Source organism: Narcine bancroftii, chromosome 6 (genome assembly GCF_036971445.1).
Source record: "Narcine bancroftii isolate sNarBan1 chromosome 6, sNarBan1.hap1, whole genome shotgun sequence".
Classification (NCBI taxonomy): domain Eukaryota; kingdom Metazoa; phylum Chordata; class Chondrichthyes; order Torpediniformes; family Narcinidae; genus Narcine; species Narcine bancroftii.
This window is the reverse complement of record NC_091474.1, coordinates 243,623,869-243,644,686: the sequence shown is the minus strand read 5'-3', so window position 1 is coordinate 243,644,686 and position 20,818 is coordinate 243,623,869. Positions and strand designations below refer to the sequence as shown.

General features: G+C 40.9%; 1 protein-coding gene across 10 annotated transcripts in view; it reads left to right on the top strand.

The window, feature by feature from the left end:
• The window catches only part of LOC138737196 (serine/threonine-protein kinase MRCK alpha-like), a 653,014-nt gene that overhangs the window by 288,520 nt on the left and 343,676 nt on the right, over positions 1-20,818 (top strand). For all 10 annotated transcript variants that reach the window (XM_069887840.1, XM_069887837.1, XM_069887843.1 and 7 more), the window contains exons 3-4: positions 3,146-3,229; positions 11,333-11,428. In XM_069887840.1, the coding sequence (XP_069743941.1) occupies positions 3,146-3,229; positions 11,333-11,428 (180 nt within the window). The remainder of the gene's footprint in view (positions 1-3,145; positions 3,230-11,332; positions 11,429-20,818) is intronic.

Genomic DNA, 20,818 nt, shown 5'->3' with positions numbered 1-20,818 from the left:
TAAACTATGATGTCGTCCGCAAATAGGCTAATTTTGTATTCTTCCTCCTTTATTTTTATCCCTTTTATTTTATTTTCCTTTCTTTTCAGCTCTGCCAATGGTTCTATTCCCAAAGCGAACAATGAGGGGGACAGTGGGCATCCCTGCCTAGTTGATCTGCTCAATTTAAAATGATTTGATACATATCCATTTACCACTACATTTGCCAACTGCCTGTTATATAATGCCATGATCCAATTAATATATTTTCCCGGAGTTTAAATTTCTGTGATACATTGAATAAGTAGTTCCACTCTACCCTGTCAAAGGCTTTTTCTGCATCTAGCATAACCGCCACCATTGATTGGCCTTTTATTCCTTTGTGCGACGCTCTGCCTCGGTTAGATGCGTTTCTTGCACAAATGCTATATCTATTCTGTTCTTTTTGAGTAATGTTAGTCGCCTTTTTCTTTTAATTTGGTCGTGCATTCCATTAATGTTTATAATGTTAATGTTAATAACATCTTATACCTTTGTTTTCTCTCTTGCCTCCTCGGCCCCTCCATCTCCTTTCTTCCATTATTATTCTTTAAATTTTCCTTGCTTTTTTCAGTGCACGACAACTTGATTAGAACATAAAATAACCCTAAAATCCCCCAACAAATGACACAAAATATACTTTTAACCAAAATAACATTAAGCCCCCCTGTTTTGGATTGTCCTTAATGCCTTGCTGGACAACCACAACTCCCATTTCCATTTGGTTTGCGATAATAATCGCAAGTATCAACAGATTTCACAGTGACAGTTTTCCCCCCTCCCCAGCCCCCCTCCCAGAGAAACACTATTCATTTTCTATACATATAACAAAGCTCTTCCTTTTTTTTCCTCCCTTTCCCTTCTCTTTTTCCACTTTAAACCTCTGTATTTACATTGTCTTTTTTTTTTTACTACTTATTTTTATACATATGCTTATCAGTCTTTTTTAATACTCCTCTGCATCTCGTTTCCTGACCGGCACCTTGGGCCACCTTTGGGCCTGAGAACAATCTATTCTGTTCCCCAGGGATGAAAATCTTAAGTTCTGCTGGATGTTGCAGCACAAAATTGTAGCCTTTCTTCCACTATGTTGTTTTTGCCGTATTAAACTCCTTCCGCTTCTTTAAAAGTCTGGGTAAAAAAATATTTTTTATTCCTTATATTCCAATGGCTGTTTATTTTCTTTTACTTTGTTCTTTGCCCACTCCAATATTTCTTCTCTTGTGTATCTTTATAGTTTTATTAAAATGGATCTCGGCTTTTGGTGCGGTTGTGGCTTTGGTACCAGTGCTCTGTGTGCTCTTTCTATTTCTATTCCTTCTTGTAATTCTGGCGCTCTTAAAACCTTCAGAATCCATCTTTTATAATTTCCTTTATGTTTGTCCCTTCTTTGCCTTCTTTCACGCCCACTATTTTTATATTATTGCGTCTACTGTAGTTTTCCAGCATATCGATTTTCTGTGATAACAAATCTTGTGTCTCCTTGATTTCTCTGTCTCTTTCTTTCAATTTTCCTCTTAGTTTATTTATTTCCATTTCTACAGCAGTTTCTCGTTCCTCCAGATCTTCTACTTTTTCCTATCTCTGCGATGTCGCAGGACGAGTTAACAACCCTCTACATTTTGTCTTCTGCTTTTTCCATTTAATGACCTTATATGGTCCTCAAAAAAGTATCTGTCTATAGTCTGTTTATCTCTTTTACCTTCTTCCTTCCCATGTAGATCTTGGTCTTCTTCCTTTTCTGTGTCTCTTCTCTCCCTCTTCTCTGTGTCTCTTCTTTCCTCACTGTTTCCTCTTCAGCTCTTTCAGATAAGCCAATTCTGTCCCGTTGCCGGTTGTCCTGCTGCTTGTCGCCCGTTTTTGTTCATCCTGTCGCTGGGCGCCTCGTTAATGGATGTCCCGACACTGGGGCCCCCCTTCTGTTGGCATCTTCTCTTATGTGCGCACTGCACATCTTTATTAGGCTCCGAGAGCCATTTCTGTAGTCTGCCTCTAGGGAGGTTGGTGCCCTGCTGGGCACTTACCAGCTTCAGGGGCCGGACGATCTTCTTCACGGGGGCTCCCTGCTCCCGTGTACAGGCAAGGCTGTCTTCTTCCTTCTCTGGTATTTTTTGCTCTTCTTCTTCATCGGTCGTTCTGGCTTTTTCTTTTTTCGGCGCCATCTCCTGGTCCTTCTTGGTTGTTTTATCCTGCTTGTACTTTTTATTTGCTGAACTTTGGTTTTTCCCAACTTTTATTCTTTTCTCTGGAGAGGGCTGACTCTTTCCGACCGACCACTACTTCATCATGTGACTCCTACACACAACAAGGTCTTGATGATATTGTATTATGGACGATTGTGTATTGTTCATTTCTCCTTAGTTGGAAAAGGATATATTTACCATAATGATGGCACACCAGATTCATCAGACGGTTTCCTGGGATATTGGATTTGCTATGTGAGGAAAGATTGTGTAGACTGGCAATATTTATTGGACTTTAGAAAAATAAGAGCTCGTTGAAACTTGGAAATATCTTACAGGTCTCGTCCTTCTGAATGCAAAGAGGATATTTCCCCTGTCTTTAGGGCCTAGATAGAATAAGGGCTACTGCCTCAGAATAAGTGGTAGATCATTGAAAATTGAAATGAGAAGAAATTTCCTCAGGTGGAGGAAGAGGAATGAGTTCTAGAGGCTGTCATTGAACTCATTCATAGTGGAGATAAGTGGATTTCAAGTTATTACAGAAATGAAAATGTCTACAGCAAGGAATCATGATTGTAGAACATCAGCCATGGTCATGATGAACAGTGGAGTTGGCTCAAATAGCCACATGGCACTCCTGCTCTTCTTTCTTATGTTCATAATAGTAAATTAACTTTTAAAATAATTTGTGGCTTGTGTAGTTTTTTAAAAATATCCTGCAGACATTATAAGGCCCTAAATGCTACATAAATTGATCTGTCTTTCTTCCATCAAAAGGAAATGAGTTGTAAGCATTTATTAGAAGTCGATAATAATTTTATGCTAACTAGATTGGATCTGAATATAGCCTGAAAGATGCTATTTATAAATTTGTTTAATTAGGTAATCTATTTCCAATTATATTGGCAATTTGTAACCATCTTATTTTTTAATATGTATTTCAGGTTGCTGTGGTGAAGTTAAAAAATGCTGAAAAGGTTTTTGCCATGAAGATACTCAACAAATGGGAGATGCTGAAACGAGCAGAGGTACATTCAAAGAAAAGGTTTTGGAATCCAATTTCATTGCCATTTGTGCCCCAATTTTAAACATACTTTCCAAGCTGAAATAAAATATATAATTACACTGGGTGCTGGCAGAAGATGTTGCAGTTTAAAGTTCAATTTCCATTCAGTTATTCGATAGAAAGGATGAATGTACTTCTGAGGCAGTTTTACTTTTCATTGACAAGATAAAAACAAGCAACATTATACTCCATAAATCTTCAATGTCTTCACCAGCCCAGTGTAGTGATGCAATGGCTATAAAGTAGTATTTTTTTTTCAAAAATGTAAGTTTCTAAACATAAAATACTATTCAGAACCAGAGTTTTGATCTAAAATATCAACAGTCTATTTTCCTTCATGGATTCTGTCTGGTCTTCTGAATTTGTCCATCATTTTTGTTTGCTCTTTACTAATCCTATTTATTTCCATATGGTGTACACGTTTATGCCATGTTGCGAGAGGACCTCCCTCCATCATCCCCTCAGAAAGTGAATTCCAAATTTCTGGTACACTCTAGGTAAAGTGGTATCTAAAAGTCTCTCCATAACTTTGGATGTCATTAATGAATGGAAAATCCATCTCAGACATAAATAGCACAGTTGACTTCATGGTTATTTGCCACTTGAGAAAAATTTCTCTAACTTTTGTGTACATTATTCACTTCTGGCTTGTGTACCACATCTCCTACTCTGGGATTTACCAACCAACAGAAATGGATTTACTTATCAGTTAATCGTGCTATCTTGAAACTTCATTACATTACTCTGTAATTATTTAAAATTTGGGGGAATCTTTCACATTACCCGGGCATCAATTTATCATCAATTAAAAATTGCAGTCACTTCATCAAAAAGTATGAAAAAGGAAATAAACACACTCCAGACATGCTCTAACCAATTTGTTCTGATGTGACATGCTACGAGTCATTAAGTTATTTTCCATAAAACAGAAAAAAAATCAGATATAACTAAAAGGTGATTTGTCTTCTTCCCATACTGTTGTCTTCCACCCTTTTCCTTCTTTCCCTCCTTTCCTCCCCAACCCTAAGTGCTTGCTCATCTAATTTCCTCCCCTGCCCACTCTTGCAATGTGCTCCCATATATTCCCCCTTTTTGCCTCCTTTCATCCTCTTTCATAAACTTCCCTATGTGCTAATGCATTGGCCTTCTGTGTCCTTATCTATTGGTCTCCAACCACCTCCACTCTCCCTGGGTCTCATTTGCCATCATTCGCCACCTCCACCTCTCCTCAACTTCCATCTTGCCTACTCCCTTGGCCTCCACTCAATCCTTGGTCTTCAGCTGTCCTCAGTCTTAGATTCAACCTTTTTAAATATTTTATTAATAATTTTCCAAACTTAAACTCAATTATCAACATTGTCAGTGTCAAAGTTAACACTTGAAATTTACAATAATCAATTCTATACAAAGTTTTCTGCAGAGTTCAAGCTCTTTCTGTCCCCATCCCTCACAACAGAGTTTTGTGGGTTGGCGTGGCGGCCAAAGTACAATCTGCTTTCTTTTATTGACTTTACTTGGTTGGGATGGGATGGGATGGGATGGGATCCCCCCCCCCTGTTGTGAGTGAGGAAACAGGTTTGGTAGGTCTCAAAGGCAAGGACTCTGAACTTAGTTTTGATGTAGGGAAGGATTTTATTTACAGAAGGCAAGTGTGGGAAAATGGCAACTGATGCAGAGCACAAGCGGCGCAAACACACACACACACACACACACACACACACACACACACACACACACACACACACACACACACACACACACACACACACACACACACACACACACACACACACAATGAACTGGTCCATACAATGATCAGGGAAAAATCACTACGATGCCCCACCCCCCCCTCCCCCTCCCCCTCCCCCTCAACTCAGTGCAGGCTTGACTCAGTGCAGGCTCAGCTCTATGCTACAAGGGACACTAATTAAATGCTCCCAGCCCTTTTAACGGTTCACATCTTACCAACAGTTTCTCCAGCACCCTTCCACATTTCTAGGCCTGGAGTAAAGCAGGGTGGTCCCAAGCTGGCAAAGAGGGAGAACAAAGAGCACATGGCACCTTTATAATGCTGGAGGGACAAGCCCACATCATTTACTAGGGGGCCAATAGCTTAGTGGCAGGAGGGTTAATCTAAATGCAACAGCCATTGGCCCAAGGCCAAGTACAGGCAGGCTGGGCAGTGCAGTCCAGATAATTTATACGTGACCAACAGCAAGATGTTCATTAATGGGTTGGGCGGAACCAAACCTTGATTGGCAGCTGGTGTGTCCTCCAACTAGATAGGGGGCAGTGCTGTCACATGACAGTGACAACCTTTTCCCATATATCCCCTCAACCGACTGAGGAGTAGAAGGGGAAGGTAGGGCAGTGAGGCATGATGGTCCACACTATAGTGTGCTCCTATGGAATTGAAGAATGGTTGCCAAATTTTTTTATAAATGTCATATTTTTTTCTTAAGTTGTAAGTAATTTTCTCCAGGGGAACACAGCTTTGCATTTCTGTGTTCCAGCACACAATGCTCAGGCAGGAGTCAGATTTCCAGGTAACCGTTATACACTTCCTGACCACTGCCGATGTGATCATTACGAATTGGATTTGGAATTTGGACAGTTTCATTGTAATTTTTATGTCCATTATGTTTCCCAACAGGAACAACTCGGGATCCTGTGGGAATTCTTTGCCTATAATTTTTCCTAGGACTTGAGCTAGTTCCACCTGTTATTCCAAATGTGGATAATTTGTTTTAGTATAGGGCTGTCTGTTTTCCCAGATAACAATTTAGCATTCCATTTATAAATAAAGTCCTCTGCTGCCTTCTCACCTACCCTATGTAGATCAATTTGTGCTCAGGATGATACACTCCCCCCTCCCCGAAAGAGTGAGGCAATGTATCTCGACTGGGCTGCCCAGTAGTACTTCTTGAAGTCTAGCATTCATAATCTGCCCAGGTCAATTTTTCCATAGAGATCCTGGCTACCTTTCCATTCCATAGAAATATTCTAATTCGTGAGAGCAAATTTTGTAATAATCCCTAGGGCAGTGTCTTGAAGATGTTCTGCAGTCTCGGCAGCACATTCATTTTAACACAGTTGACCCTGCCCACTAAGGTTATGGGCAGTGACATCCACCTATTTAAGTCCTCCTCAATTCTTTCAAGCAAGAGGGTATAATTTAATTTATATAAATTATTCAAGTTATTGTCTATTTTGACTCCTAGATATTTGATCCTGTTTTGTGACAACTTTAAAAAAACTATTTTCTTCATGTTGACTGTAGTTCCCCTTAGTTTTAGTAGCATGGTTTCGCTCTTGTCCCAATTAGCCTTGTAGCCGGAAATATCCCCATAGTCCTCCAGAGTAGAGCGCAGTTTGGACAACCTTTGCTGGATTTATCAGATATATTAATACTTCATCGGCAAATAAATTGATTTCATGTTCTTCCTGGCCTGCTGTAAAACCCTTGATGCTAGGATCCTGGTGAATGGCTTAGATTCAACCTTCAACCTGGTTTCCACTCACGTTGTAGTCTGCCTCACTTGCCTTGGCTTGCCCCTCACTCCCCTCTGCCCTCATCTTTCCTGCCTCTTCCCATCTGTTCAGACTTGTGAGTTGAATGTGTACCTGTTACCATGCTGTATATCAAAATTTTTAAAAAAATACAATTTTACTCTGATTTTAATTGTTACAGGATAGCAAGCATTTCTTTTCTTCCAAGGGCTGTTGTTTTCCCTTTCACTGTCCATCTTAAAAGACTTCTTAGATACTTTTGATTACTTCATTTTATGTATATAATGTTATTTCACTAATCCATGAAGTACTGTATTTGTTTTGGGAGCATGGTATTTTCATAGTATGCAACCTAATGTGAAATAGAATCAGAATTTATTGGAATGAACAAGTCATGAAATTTTGGTGTTTTGTGGCAGCATCACGGTGCAAACGTTCATATTATGAACCATCTTACAACAAAAAATATAAAAAAATTAAATAGTGCATGAAAACTGCCAGTGTCTTTATTCATTGATTATTCAGGAATCTGATGGCAGCGGGGAGGAAGCTGTCCTTGTCCTGTTGAGTGCTCATCTTTAGGCTCCTGTACCTTTTCCCCGACGGTAGCAGAGTGAAGCCTTGGTGTTGGGCCCTTTGTGTCTTCGATGGAGTGAAGTCTGGTGCCTGTGATGTCGCAGGGCGAGTTAACAATCCTCTGGAGTTTTTTTCTTGTCCTGAGATTTGGCACCTCCCTGGCAGTGATGGTAATGCTACCAGATGCTTGATGACAGAAACCATCTTTCTGTCACCTTTGTACATAGCCAGGTCAAATGGACAAAAATTCCAATCGCTACACTACACTTAATGCACATTTCTGAAATTTACGGCTTTGATTGATGGAAGTATTGCGGTGTGAGGTTCAGCTGATGCAAGAAGTTGGATTGCACAAAAAACCTGGCATCTGGTATTAATGACCCCAGTCACACTGTCCAGACACAGGTCTTACCACCACTCTTCATTGATCGTTGTGCCCAAGTCTGACTCCCATCTCTCCCTTGACCTGTATAAGCCCAGCTTTGGATCCTCACTTTGGAATATGTAATACATTTGAGAAATAAATTTATACATATTCCCTTGTCGAATTAGAATCTTTACATTACTAGATCTAGGCAGGGTCATAGACGATCCTAATTTTTCCCAACTGCCCTCTTTATCTGAAAGAGACAGTCAGAAGGTGTCTTCCTCCTTGAAAAGCCATTTATCCTGTGTTCTTCTTTGACCAGGAGAAACATGTAACAGTACCTTTTATGGTTACTGTATTTTGATCCTGTCTTACTTACAGAATGGTCAAGCCCCTTCAATCTTGTGTTACCAACAGGATGGCCAGGCATCTTCTGGTTTCAAAATGCCTTTCGTTTAGTAATATGTTTCTCCTAAATGTCTCATCACACGACATGAGACATCATTTCTGTCTTTGAAGTTTGTAATGGCTTCTTCAAAAGTATGAATCATAAAGCCAACAGATTCTGAGCTTGTCTTTCAAAGTTAATTCACTTCTATATGCAAAAAGCAAATGACCTCGTCCTTTAGACCCAGAATCAAAATGGCTGCTCCGTTTGAAATTTAATTTCTGAACTTGTGTGTAATCAACAGTTGGCCTGCCTTTCGACCAGTAGTTCTTCTTGAGCACGCAAATACTTCAGTTTTTAATGAAGCAAACACTTTATTGTTATCAGTAGCTCAAGAACCATCATAAAGCTTTTCATCTTTTTGCTTCAGCTGCAGAATTAGCAGGTTTTGTCTCTGCAAATGGCTTGCCTTCTGTGTAAGTGTGCCCCTGAATCCAACCCACACTAACTTTACTAAGACAACATATATAATATCTAAAGATTAATCATAATTCCGTCACTCTTTCAACATTCGCAATATGAGGCGTGTCGTTCCTGTGCTCCAAGTGAGGCCTTACCAGTGCCTTATAAAGCCTCAGCATCACATCCCTGCGCTTGTATTCTATTCCTCTAGATATGAATGCCAATATTATATTAATTAGATGCATTTTAAATGGTTTACTCAGTCCAGCATGGTGCTGTGAAATCTGCACTCATTCAAGCAAGTGTAAACTATTGTAAAACATTCCATTATACTTCTGATGTGCCCTGCAGACTGTGGAAAAGGTTTGAGGATTCAGAAAGTGCAATAAACAAGCCTCCAACCTGCTCACAATGCCACAGGGTTTATGTGGTGTGCCCCCGTGATTTTCAGGATATTTATATTGGTAAACACCTGGTGATTCCTATACTATTGAATGGCTAGGGTTGGATGGAAAGATTGGAAATGGCATTCAGTGGTCTCCTATAACACAGATCAAATCAAATCAAAATCAAATAGCTTTTTATTGTCATTGTACAAGTTATACAACGAGATTTATGACAGCAGTACAAGGTTACCAATGCAGCGACGCAACCACAGGCAGCACCACAGAAGTTAAATAAAAAATTTAATTTACAGTGCCATATATGTCCTTTATGTGAATGGAGGGGGGGGGGGGTGTCGGCTGTATGTATAATAGATGTGGAGGACAGAGAGGGGAATTTGTGGATATGTGTGTTCAGTGTAGTGACAGCCTGGGGGAAAAAGCTGTTTCTGAGTCTGTTTGTTCTTGTCTTGATTGACCTGTAGCGTCTGCCAGAGGGTAGTAGGTCAAACAGATGCAGGGCAGGGTGGGTGGGATCCTTTATTATTGCTTGTGCTCTACTGAGGCAACGAGAGGTGTTGAGATCCTTCAGGGAGGGTAGGGGACATCCAATGATCTTTTCTGCTGCCCTCACCACCCGTTGAAGTCTTTGCCGCTCTTCTTCAGTGCAATGGGAGAACCATACTGTGCTGCAGTACAGCAGGATGCTCTGTCTGGTGGAACTGTAGAAGGTATCCAGCAGCTTCTGACCCACCTTGCTCTTTTTGAGCATTCTCAGGAAGTACAGGCGCCTCTGGGCCTTTTTGATGACTGCTGAAGTGTTTACTGTCCAGGAGAGGTCGTCTGAGATATTGATGCCCAGGAGGGTGAGGCTGTGGACCCTCGTCACACAGTCACCATCTATGTAGAGGGGGAGCGGGTCAGACCTGTGCTTCCAGAATGATTTCCTTTGTTTTTGTGGTGTTTAGGATCAGGTTACGAGCCCGGCACCACTCGGTCAGATTCAGGATTTCATTCCTGTAGGCAGACTCATCTCCCCCTGTGATCAACCCCACCACCGTGGTGTCATCTGACATGCCTTTCATTTTTCTTTTCTTCCATTATTTTTGACAACCTTTTTTTTGTATTTATGGCTTTTGTGTTGTTTTTGTCATCCTCTGCTTGTTTCTTTATATTCACTAATTTTGTAGATCTTCTAAGCTCCATTGTTGTTGAATGTTATTATCGTAAATCAATCCCAGTCACCAAGATTTTTAAATTTTTTTACATTTTTATTTGCTGCTTCTTTTAGTTCTAACCTCACCTACCTTGTTGTCCACATCATTTGTCTCCTTTTTAAACCTAAACCGGCTCTCATTAAATTCCCTTTTGATGCAACCCCTTCTGACAGATTTGCCTGTTTTTAATGTTTTTTTTCCCCCCTTGCCTTCAAATCAACATAATCCAAATCTACAGACTTACTAGTTGTTCGATGCTTTTGACTTTCATGTGTCATGAGGACCTCTGTCATGTTATCATACTTAATTAGACGAATGTTATATAGTATTTAATACTGTATCTTGTAGAACATTCTTCGCCCCACAGCCATTTGTTTCTTACATCATGGCCCTGAAGTAAGCATGTGAATTTTTGTTAACAACCTAAGGATGTCCTGCTGTTATATTCTGAGATAGATTTTTTTGATATTAAAGCAATCAAAAAATCTTGGATGAATGTGAGGAAGTGCCCACATTTCATTGAATGGCAAGTGGTCATGAGGGGTTGAATAGTTTTCTTCTGCTTCTGTTTGTGTCGAACTAAGAATCTGAGAGGAATTGGTAGATTGTTGTGAGGCAACAACTTAAGTGCCTTCAATCTTGAGACTAAGCTTAGCTATGAGCTATGTTTGAGCTTCATTTTTTTATATAAAAAACACCCCATCATGATTTAGCCTAATTTTTGAAATGCCCCCTTTTTTTTGTATCAAGGGGCTTACTAAATATTTAATACTGCACCTTCACTTGAAAGCAGCGTCTTAAATCTTAAAACAAAATTCTGAAGAACACAGAGTAGTTAGTACCACAGATATCTAAAATTAGAGGGTGTGGACTATATGTAAGCGGTGAAGGAAGAGCTTTTTCACCCAAGAAGGTTGGAATCTGGAATACACTGCAGGCAGTATTAGGCAAGTACTTGAATTGCCAATGCATGCAAGCCTGTGGGCCAAGGGTTGGTAAATTGGATTGGTATTGATAGATACTTGATGTTCAGCATGGACAAGAGAGGGGTCGGGCAGGACCTGTTTCTGTGCTCTATTAAATATTATTGCAATTTCTTTGATTGTACATGACCTATTGCTGTTCGTGGTGTAATCTGATTCTGGATTTTTTTAAAAACCAGACCGCCTGCTTTCGAGAAGAGCGAGATGTGCTGGTTAATGGAGATAACCAGTGGATTACCACATTGCACTATGCTTTTCAGGATGAAAATTATTTGGTAAGTTAAAATCTGGAGTGTCTAAGATTTTTATTTGGTTTAAATTTGTACTATAATGTTAATTGTCATCCCTGTTTAGCTATACTGTACACGCTCTGATTCCTGACGCTGAGAATAGCATTTGGCTTCTACTATCATCAGTGGAGAAAGTTGTGGAAGGCAAGGGAAGAGAAGGAAAATGTTTTGAAACATTACAAAAGAGAAGGAGCTAGTGATCGTAAACCACTCCAAGGTGGATAAATCCCTGGGTGCCGATCAAGTGTGTCCTAGGGCCTTAGTGTGAAGCTAGGGGAGAAAACGCTGGGTGCTTGCAGAAATAGTTGCTTCGTTATTAGCCTTGGGTGAACTACCAGAAGTTTGAAGGGTAGCTAATGTTGTCCTTTTATTTAAGGACAAGGATAAGCCAGGGAACCACAGGATATGAGTTGAACATCAGAAGTGGAACTGTTAATGGAAGGGATTCTAAGGGACAGGATCTATCTGCATATGGAAAGGCAAGGACTGATTAAGGATAAGTCAAGGGAAATGATGTCTCACAAATTCAATTGTTTTTTTGAAGAGAAAATCAAGAGGATTGATGAGCCAAGACAGTAGGCAGTGTCAACATGGACTTTAGCAGAGGCTTTGATGAGGTAGGCTGGTCCAGAAGGTTAGATCATGAAGGATCCAGGGTGAGCTATGCAATTGGATTCCTAACTGGTTTGGTGGTGGAAGTCAGTGTGATAAATGGAGAGTTTCTATTCATATTGGAGACCTACGGCCAGTGGTGTGCTGCAGGGTCCATTGTTGTTTGTCACTATTTCGATGATTGGGATAAGATTAAAGTTGGCATCGTTGGTCAATTTTACAAATGGCACCAAAATTGGTGATAAAGAAGAAAATAAAGATGACCTGAGATGAGAACAGGATTTAAATCCAGATCTACCGGGAAGTGGGGCGAGGATTGGCAGATGGGAATTTAATGCGGCCAGTGCGAAATGCATATGACATGGCCCTGGAAAGTGTTGTAGATCAGAGAGACTTAAGAGTATAAGTCCATTGTTCCCTGAAACTGGCAACATAGGTAGGCATGGTGGTGAAGGAGCTATTTGGTATGTTTCCTTTGTCAGTCGGTGGATTGAGTACAAGATTTGGGATGTCATGTCCCAACTGTTCAAGATACATGTGAGACTCCACTTGGAGTATTGTGTGCAATTGGTCACCATAACTATAGAAAGGATGTCGTTAAGATGGTATCTATACCAAATTATCAGTAGCTCAGAATCCAATGGGAGAAGAAGAGGTTGTGTTAGTATGAACTTACAACATGTAGAATGTCATGCATGCTTGTTTCCTTTGGAACATTTCTAACTGTAAATAGGAGCCATGTTCATGGGTCTATCCAAGATAGAGTGTAGTCTGTAGTTACGGTTACCATGCTGTAAGAAGAATGTAATTAAGCTAAAGAGGAATAGAAAAAGTTCACAAGAATGTTGTAGGGACAAGAGGTTTTGAGTTATAAGGAGTGACTGGATAGGCTTGCGATACAAGATGATGGAATCAAAAGGATCCTATCTGCATATTGAAGTCTCCCATGCCTTTTTTATAAGCCCTCTCTAACTCCTATAGTAATTTGTATCTAAACCATGTAACTCACATCGGTCTTTTTACTTTTGCAATTTCTCAACTCTACCCACAAGGATTCTATATCCTCTGATCCTGTGTCCTTTTTCGTCAAGGATTTTATTTTATTTTTTTCCTCATTGATTTCATTCCTTCTCCCTGCTCAAACACTCAATCCCACCAGCTGTTTATTTTGGTTGAGATTCCAACAACTGAATAGGGTGCCATGGTTAGCATAGCGGTTAGTGCAGCACTAGCGACCTGAGTTCAAATCTGATGCTGTCTGTAAGGAGTTTGTATGCTCTCCCCATGTCTGTATGGGTTTCCTCTGGGTGCACCAGTTTCCTCCGGTTAATTGGTGTATTTGGGGAGCACGGGCTCATGGGCTGGAAGTGCCTGTTACCGTGCTGTATGTCTAAATTAATATATTAAAGTCAGGTCTTAATGTTATGTTTTTATGTATAAATTTGCCTATAAAGGGGTGATTCTGTGTAAACTTCTTTAAAAGTGGTTTAAAATTTAGAATGATCATAACTTTCTGTGTTTATATATCTAATGTATATATTTATTTGTGTGTGTTGACCAGTCTTCCAAGGCATGTTCTTGCTAAGTTGGAGCTTTAGCATTTTATACCATAGTTCCACAACATGTTGTGACATTCTCTGATAGTAGGCTGAAGGAACTGGAATGTTTTATTTATAGATAAGGGAAAGAATGCGTTTCTAAATTAAAGAATTGCATTAGAGAATGGGTACACTACCAGGTTAGTTCAGAACATGCCGGCATGTTGATTTATTTTACACCCAAATAAAATAGAATTAGTTGGTGATTAGGAGCTGCCAGCCATGGGTCAAAATGGCTTATACATTAAAGTTCCAGTTTAAAAAGTTTATAAAGTGAAAACTGAAGGAAATAATGGGATTCTACAGTTAAGTCATTATTCTAGAACAAATATGGTGTCTGAATTTAAATCAAACTGCAACAGACATGGAAAATGAAGGGGGATATTTGTATTTATAAGTGCCTTTCATAACCACAGGATGTCACAGAATACTGTACAACCAGTGAAAGATGTTCACTGTTATAATGAAGGAAATGATACAGCAAATATACTCTTAACAGGTCCAATAAAATAATAAATGAGAAAAATGGCCAATGAAGATGCTGGTTGAGGGGATAATGTTCGCCAAGACACCGTTATTTTTTTTCCAGCAAGCAGAATGCGTAATACGCACTTGATAATTTGCCTAAAAGGTGGCTTTTCCTGAGAGTGCAGTACCCCCCCCCCCTTCCAAATTATAGGAAGGATATAGATAAGGTGGAGAGGGTACAGAGAAGATTTACTAGGATGTTGCCTGGCTTAAAATACCTAGAGAACAGAGAAAGATTGAAGAGGTTAGGACATTATTCATTGGAACGTAGACAGTTGAGAGGGGATTTGATAGAGGTGTTTAAAATTATGAAGGGAATAGATAGATTAGATGCAAGTAGACTCTTCCCCCTGAGAGCAGGGGAGGTGGAAACAAGAGGACACAAGTTGAGGGTAAGGGGGCAAAATTTTAGGAGAAACATTAGAGGATGTTTCTTCATTCAGAGAGTGGTGGCCGAATGGAATAATCTTCCGGAGGAAATAGTTGAGGCAGAGTCAATTCTTTCATTTAAGAGGAGGCTGGATATATAAATGGATAAGAGGGGGTTGGAGGATTATGGGTGGAGAATAGGCGGGGGGAGCTAGTGGAGTTGTTTGAGTAAACCGGTGTGGACTTGTAGGGACAAGATGGCCTGTTTCCAAGCCATAAACTGTTATATGGTTATAAGACTGACATTTTTATCATGGCTGATGTACCCGCATGGGACCCAGCTATGCCTGCCTGGTTGTGTGCTTTGTGGAGCAATCCATGCTGCAAGCCTACACAAGCAAGACCCCTCAACTCTTCCTCCGCTATATCGACGACTACATCGGGGCTGCCTTATGCACCCATGACGAACTTATCAACTTCTTCCACTTCACGGATAACTTCCACCCTGATCTCAAACTCACCCAGTCCATCTCTGTCAACGCTCTCCCCTTCCTGGATCTCTGTCTCCATCTTGGGAGACAAGCTGGCCACTGACATGTACTACAAACCTTCCACTCCCACAACTATCTGAACTACACTTCCTCACACCCTGTCCCCTCCAAGGATTCAATCCCCGTCTCTCAATTTCTCCATCTCCACCACATCTATTCCCAAGATGAGGTCTTCCAAAATGTCTGCCTTCTTCCACAAATGTGGCTTCCTCTCAGCACCATCATTCTCAGCCCCTACTGACATCTCCCGCTCATCCGCCTTGGCCCCCTCTGCCCCAGACACAACAAGCATTGAATCCCCCTCATCCTCACCAGCTTCTGCCTGCAGCACATTATCTGCCAGAATTTGAAGCACTTAATAAAGGATCCCACCACCAATCATATTTTTCCTTTTTCTTCCCTCTTGACCTTCCACAGGAACTGCCTTCTCCATGATTCCTTTATGCACTCATCCCTCCCCACCTATTGTACCTCCAGCACCTTCATCTGTGCCTGCAGGAGGTGCAACATTTGAGCCCACACCTCCTTCCTCACCGCTGTCAAGGGCCCCAAACAGGCCTTTCAAGTGAAGTGAAGCAACACTTCACTTGTACATCTAGAGGACTTATTTATTGCATCCAGTGCTTCCTTTGTGGCATTCTCTACATCGGAGAGACTGGTCGCAGACTGGGAGATCGCTACGCTCAGCACCTCTGTTTCGTTTGCAACCACAGTGACCTCCCAATGGCCAATCATTTCAATTCCAAGTCACAATTCTGTGCTCACATGTCTGTCCATGGCCTTGTGTACTATCCCACCTGACCACCTGCAGATTTTCTGTCTGGGCTCCCTCCAGCCAGATGGCATGAACATTGACTTTACTGCTTTCCATTAAACCTGCTCGCCTTTTCTTTCCCCTCCCCCTTTCCTGTCTTCCACCTACTCAGCCATCCCTCCTCCCCGTCATTGCTGCTGTCCTCTCCTTCCTCTCTCCACCTATCATCTGCTGCATTTGCCATCCCCTCAAAAGGCTCAAGCCCAAAATGTCTGTTATGTATCTTTACTTTCGCTACATGAAAGACACTCTTTGACCTGCTGAGCTTATCCAGCATTGTGTGTTTTTTTCACTTCAACCACAGTGTCTACAGAATTTTGTGATTTACTTCTGACAGGACCACAATCTCTCTCTTCAACATTAGCAAGACCAAAGATCTGGTTATAACTTCCAGAGGAGTGGAGGATTCATTGTCCAAGTCAACATCAATGGTACTGAGGTGGAGATGGTAGACACTTAAGTTCCAAGGGATAATTATCTCTAGTGTCCTGTTGGTCCACCCACATCAATGCAATGGCCAAGAAAGCACATCAGTGTGTCTCCTTCCACAGACAGGAATCATATGAACCAGTGCTATCATTGGTAGAGTTAGTGGGTGTGGCTTACCATCACGTGTTTGCGCCTCTCAAACATCTGACGTTTATCATATATGCCTCTTGCCTGAAGCAAGTTTAGCCTCCCCTTCTTTAGACCATTTAGCTTTCTGAGTACCTTCTCCCTTGTAATAGTAATTGCACTCACTTCCCTTCCCTGATACCCTTGGACATCCTGCACAATGCTCATGCCTTCCACAATGAACTGATGGAAAATACTCATTGAGCTCCTCTGCCATCTCCTTCTCTCCCATTATTATTTCTCCAGCGTCATTTCCTAGTGGTCCTATATCGACTAACCTCTCTGTTACTTTTTATATACTTGAAGAATTATTTTGTATACTCTTTAATATTATTTGCTAGCCTGCTTTCTTACTTCATTCTTTCCCTTTTTATAAATGTTTTAGTTGCCTTCTGCAAGTTTTTAAAAGCTTACCAATCCTCTATCTTCCCTCTAATTTTTCCTTCCTTGTATGCTTTTATGTTGGCTTTGACTTCACTTATCAGCCACAGTTGTGACACTTTTAAAACTTAATTTAAACATTCAGCACGGTAACATGCCATTTTGGCCCACGAGTTTGTGCCACCCAATTAACCTACAGCCCCAATGTGTTTCGAATGGTGGGAGGAAACCGGAGCTCCTGGGGAAAACCCATGCAGACACGGGGAGAACGTACAAATTCCTTACAGACAGCATGGGATTCGAACCAAGGTCCCAATTGCTGGCACTGTAAAGGCATTGTGCTAACTGTGCCGCACCATAATATGTATTTATCCTGCACCTTCCTCATTTATCACAGAAACTTCATCCATTGTTGCTCTGCCGTCCTCCTGACTAGTGCTCCTTCCAATCCATTTTGGCCAGTTCCTCTCTTATGGCTCTGAGATTCTCTTCACATCACTGAAATATCGACACGTCTGACTTTAGTTTCTCTTTATAAAATCTCAAATTGCACTCAATCATATTGTGATCACTGTCCCCTAATGGTTCCTTTACCTTCAGCTCTCTAATCACCTTTGACCAGTACTGATCATCAACACCCAAACAAGTACAGCCAAACAAACCCCTGGTGGGCTCAACAACAAGATGTTCTAAAAAGCCATCTTACAAATGTTCTCTCTTGAAATCCAGTCCCAACCTGCCTTTCCCAATGTACTTGCATGTTAAAATCCCCCATGACTACCATCACATTGGCCTTCCCTCTCACCCGCCTTTTCAATTTGCTATTGTAATCTGTTGTCCATATCTTGGCTACTGTTTGGTGATTTGTATATAACAGCTAACAGTGTCCTTTTACCCTTAGCATTTCTTAGTTCAACCCATAATTATTCTATATCTTCTGATCCTATATCTCTTTCTAATGATTTTAACCATATAACCACTTACAGCACAGAACAGGCCAGTTCGGCCCTACTAGTCCATGCCGTAGCAAATCCCCACCCTCCTAGTCCCACTGACCAGCACCCGGTCCATACCCCTCTAGTCCCCTCCTATCCATGTAACGATCCAGTCTTTCCTTAAATGTAACCAATGATCCCACCTCGACCACGTCTGCCGGAAGCTCATTCCACATCCCCACCACCCTCTGCGTAAAGAAATTTCCCCTCATGTTCCCCTTATAATTTTCCCCCTTCAATCTTAAACCATGTCCTCTAGTTTGAATCTCCCCCTTTCTTAATTGAAAAAGCCTATCCACATTTACTCTATCTGTCCCTTTTAAAATCTTAAACACCTCTATCAAGTCCCCTCTCAATCTTCTACGCTCCAGAGAAAAAAGCCCCAGTCTGCACAACCTTTCCCTGTAACTCAGACCCTGAAATCCTGTCAACATTCTCGTGAACCTTCTCTGCACTCTCTCTATTTTGTTTATTTCTTTCCTATAATTTGGTGACCAAAACTGTATACAGTACTCCAAATTTGACCTCACCAATGCCTTGTACAATGTTATTCCTTCCTAACAGAGCCATGCCACCCTCTCTGCTTACCTGCCTATCCTTTTGATACCCTGTGTATTCTTGGATATTTAGCTCCCAATGACGTCCATCCTTTAGCTACGACCATGATGACCACAACACCAGATCTGCCAATGTAAAGCTGTACTGCAAGGTCATCCACTTTATTCCTGAGGCTGCGTGCATTTAACCTAAACTCTCTTCCAGCTACCTGTGCGACAACTGCTCCTTCCTCGACCTCTTCATTTTGGTTCACACTCCCCTGCAAATCTTGGATGACCTAATGGAAGTTTATAAAGGCATTAATAGGGTAGACATTAACAATCTTTTTTACCAGGGCAAAGCATCACATTCACAGAGAAGAGGACATGGATTTAAGATGGGGGTTACGGGGATGAAATTTTAGCATGATGTGTGGGGCATATTTTTACACAGAGACTTGCCTGTACCTGTGCTGTATTGTTCTGTTTATGTGTGTCCATGTTGATAAGTGAAAGGTTACCACAGGTAGACGGGAATATGGATTTGAGGTTGCAGTCAGATTAGCCATGATCCTATTAAAAGGTGAGCAGGCCTGAGCTAATAAGTGGCCTATACTTTTTCCTAATTTGTATACTTATATGCTTTAAAAATATTGAAGTAAGATGAATGTTAAGTATTTTGTTATTGAGGATTGTTACCAGCAGATTTCCTTATGATTTATTATTTGGTTTCTTGTTTTTTGTAATATAAAGAGATGATTTAGATCATCTCTTTATCAAGAGGTTTGCAGGTGACGCTAAAATCGGAGATGCAGAAGAACACTTTAGACTACAAGAAGATATAGTGTTGCCAATTGTTTTTAAATTAAAAATTAGAATTTAATCAGTTTGAGGTAATTATTTGGAACAAGGTAAGCGAATGAGTAATAAATGAGAGGACATACCATGCTGTGAAAAAAACAGATCTTGGAGTGAATGTTCACAGATTCTTAAAGGCAATGGGCCAGGTCAGTGAACTATTTAAAAAGCTGAGCTGAAACAGAGATTTTAAGAGCAGAACGGTTATGCTAGAGCTTGATACCATATTAGGTAGGCTACAGCTTGAGTGCTACATACAATTTTGGTCACCACATTTACAGTAATGACTTCTCCAAGATAATGCTCGGACTGGAGAAACATAGATATGGTTGACTATGCTGAGGTTGTTTTCTTTGGAACTCAGGAGGCTGAGTGTGGGCTTAATTGTGTATCAAATTATGAGGAACCTTTTTCTTTTAGCAGAGAAGTCAAAAACTTGCAAGCATAGATTTAAATAATTTTGTTGAAGGATTAGTAGGGATCCTGAACAAATATTGTCATCAAGTGTGGGCAGAAATTTGGAATTTTAAAATGTAAACATACAGCATGGTAACAAACCCTTCCAGCCCATGAGTGAGCCCATGCCACTCAAATACCCCAATTAGCTTACAACTCCCATATGTTTCGAACTTACATGAACTTGTGTTGCAAGCCCGTGTGCCCAGTGTTGTAAAGATGGTGCTGAACAAAAAAAAATGCAGATTTTTGACAAAAGGCTCAGGCCCAAACTGTTCATTGCCTTTTACTTCCTATAGATGCTAAGTGACCTGCTGAGTTTGTGTATTGCTGTAAAGATGGTAATAGGCTCTTTTTGGCCAACACATACATGATAGACTAAATGGCTCCTGTTGATGAAATTACTCTATAGATAATTTATTTCTTCCACATCTCCTGAAGTGTTACAAATTTTCCCATGATTCCATGAAATTCCTGCAAAGCCATATAATTTGGAGTCCAGAATTTTCCAACTATTTTATCATCTTCCTAAAGTAGTTTTAACGCAAATCTCAGAATTTTTAATGATGATGTGATTAGATTTGCATTACATCCCTTAAACAGTAAAGCAAAAGCAGTGCTCTTCTCCTTGTGAAAGAGGGTAGAGGGCAACCTCAGCTTTTGGTGCTAAAAATTGAAATTATTGTTCTGAAGCGAGTTGCTACTGCAGACAGTAGAAGAACGACACACACTCGATGGAGTGATAGATAAGACTGATTTATTGCACTCTCTCCCCCTGCTTATATAGGCCCAGTTTCCTCCACTGGGCCTGGTTTTCTCACTGTTGTTGGCAACATTCTGGTCGTTGTTTGGTTAATGTTCCTGCCATGCGGGCAGTCAGGTGAGGAGAAAGGTCATTGTTGCGATCACTGCGTTCGACTGCCATTTTGTGTGTCAGGCTGCCTCCCAGGTAGTGGGCCACTGCACGACCACCCTCCAGCCCCCCCCCTCCCCCCCCCAAGAACTGGCGATCTGAGTATTCTCTGACCTTCGCAGTCTGCCCCTGCGTCGCGGGGCCTGCGT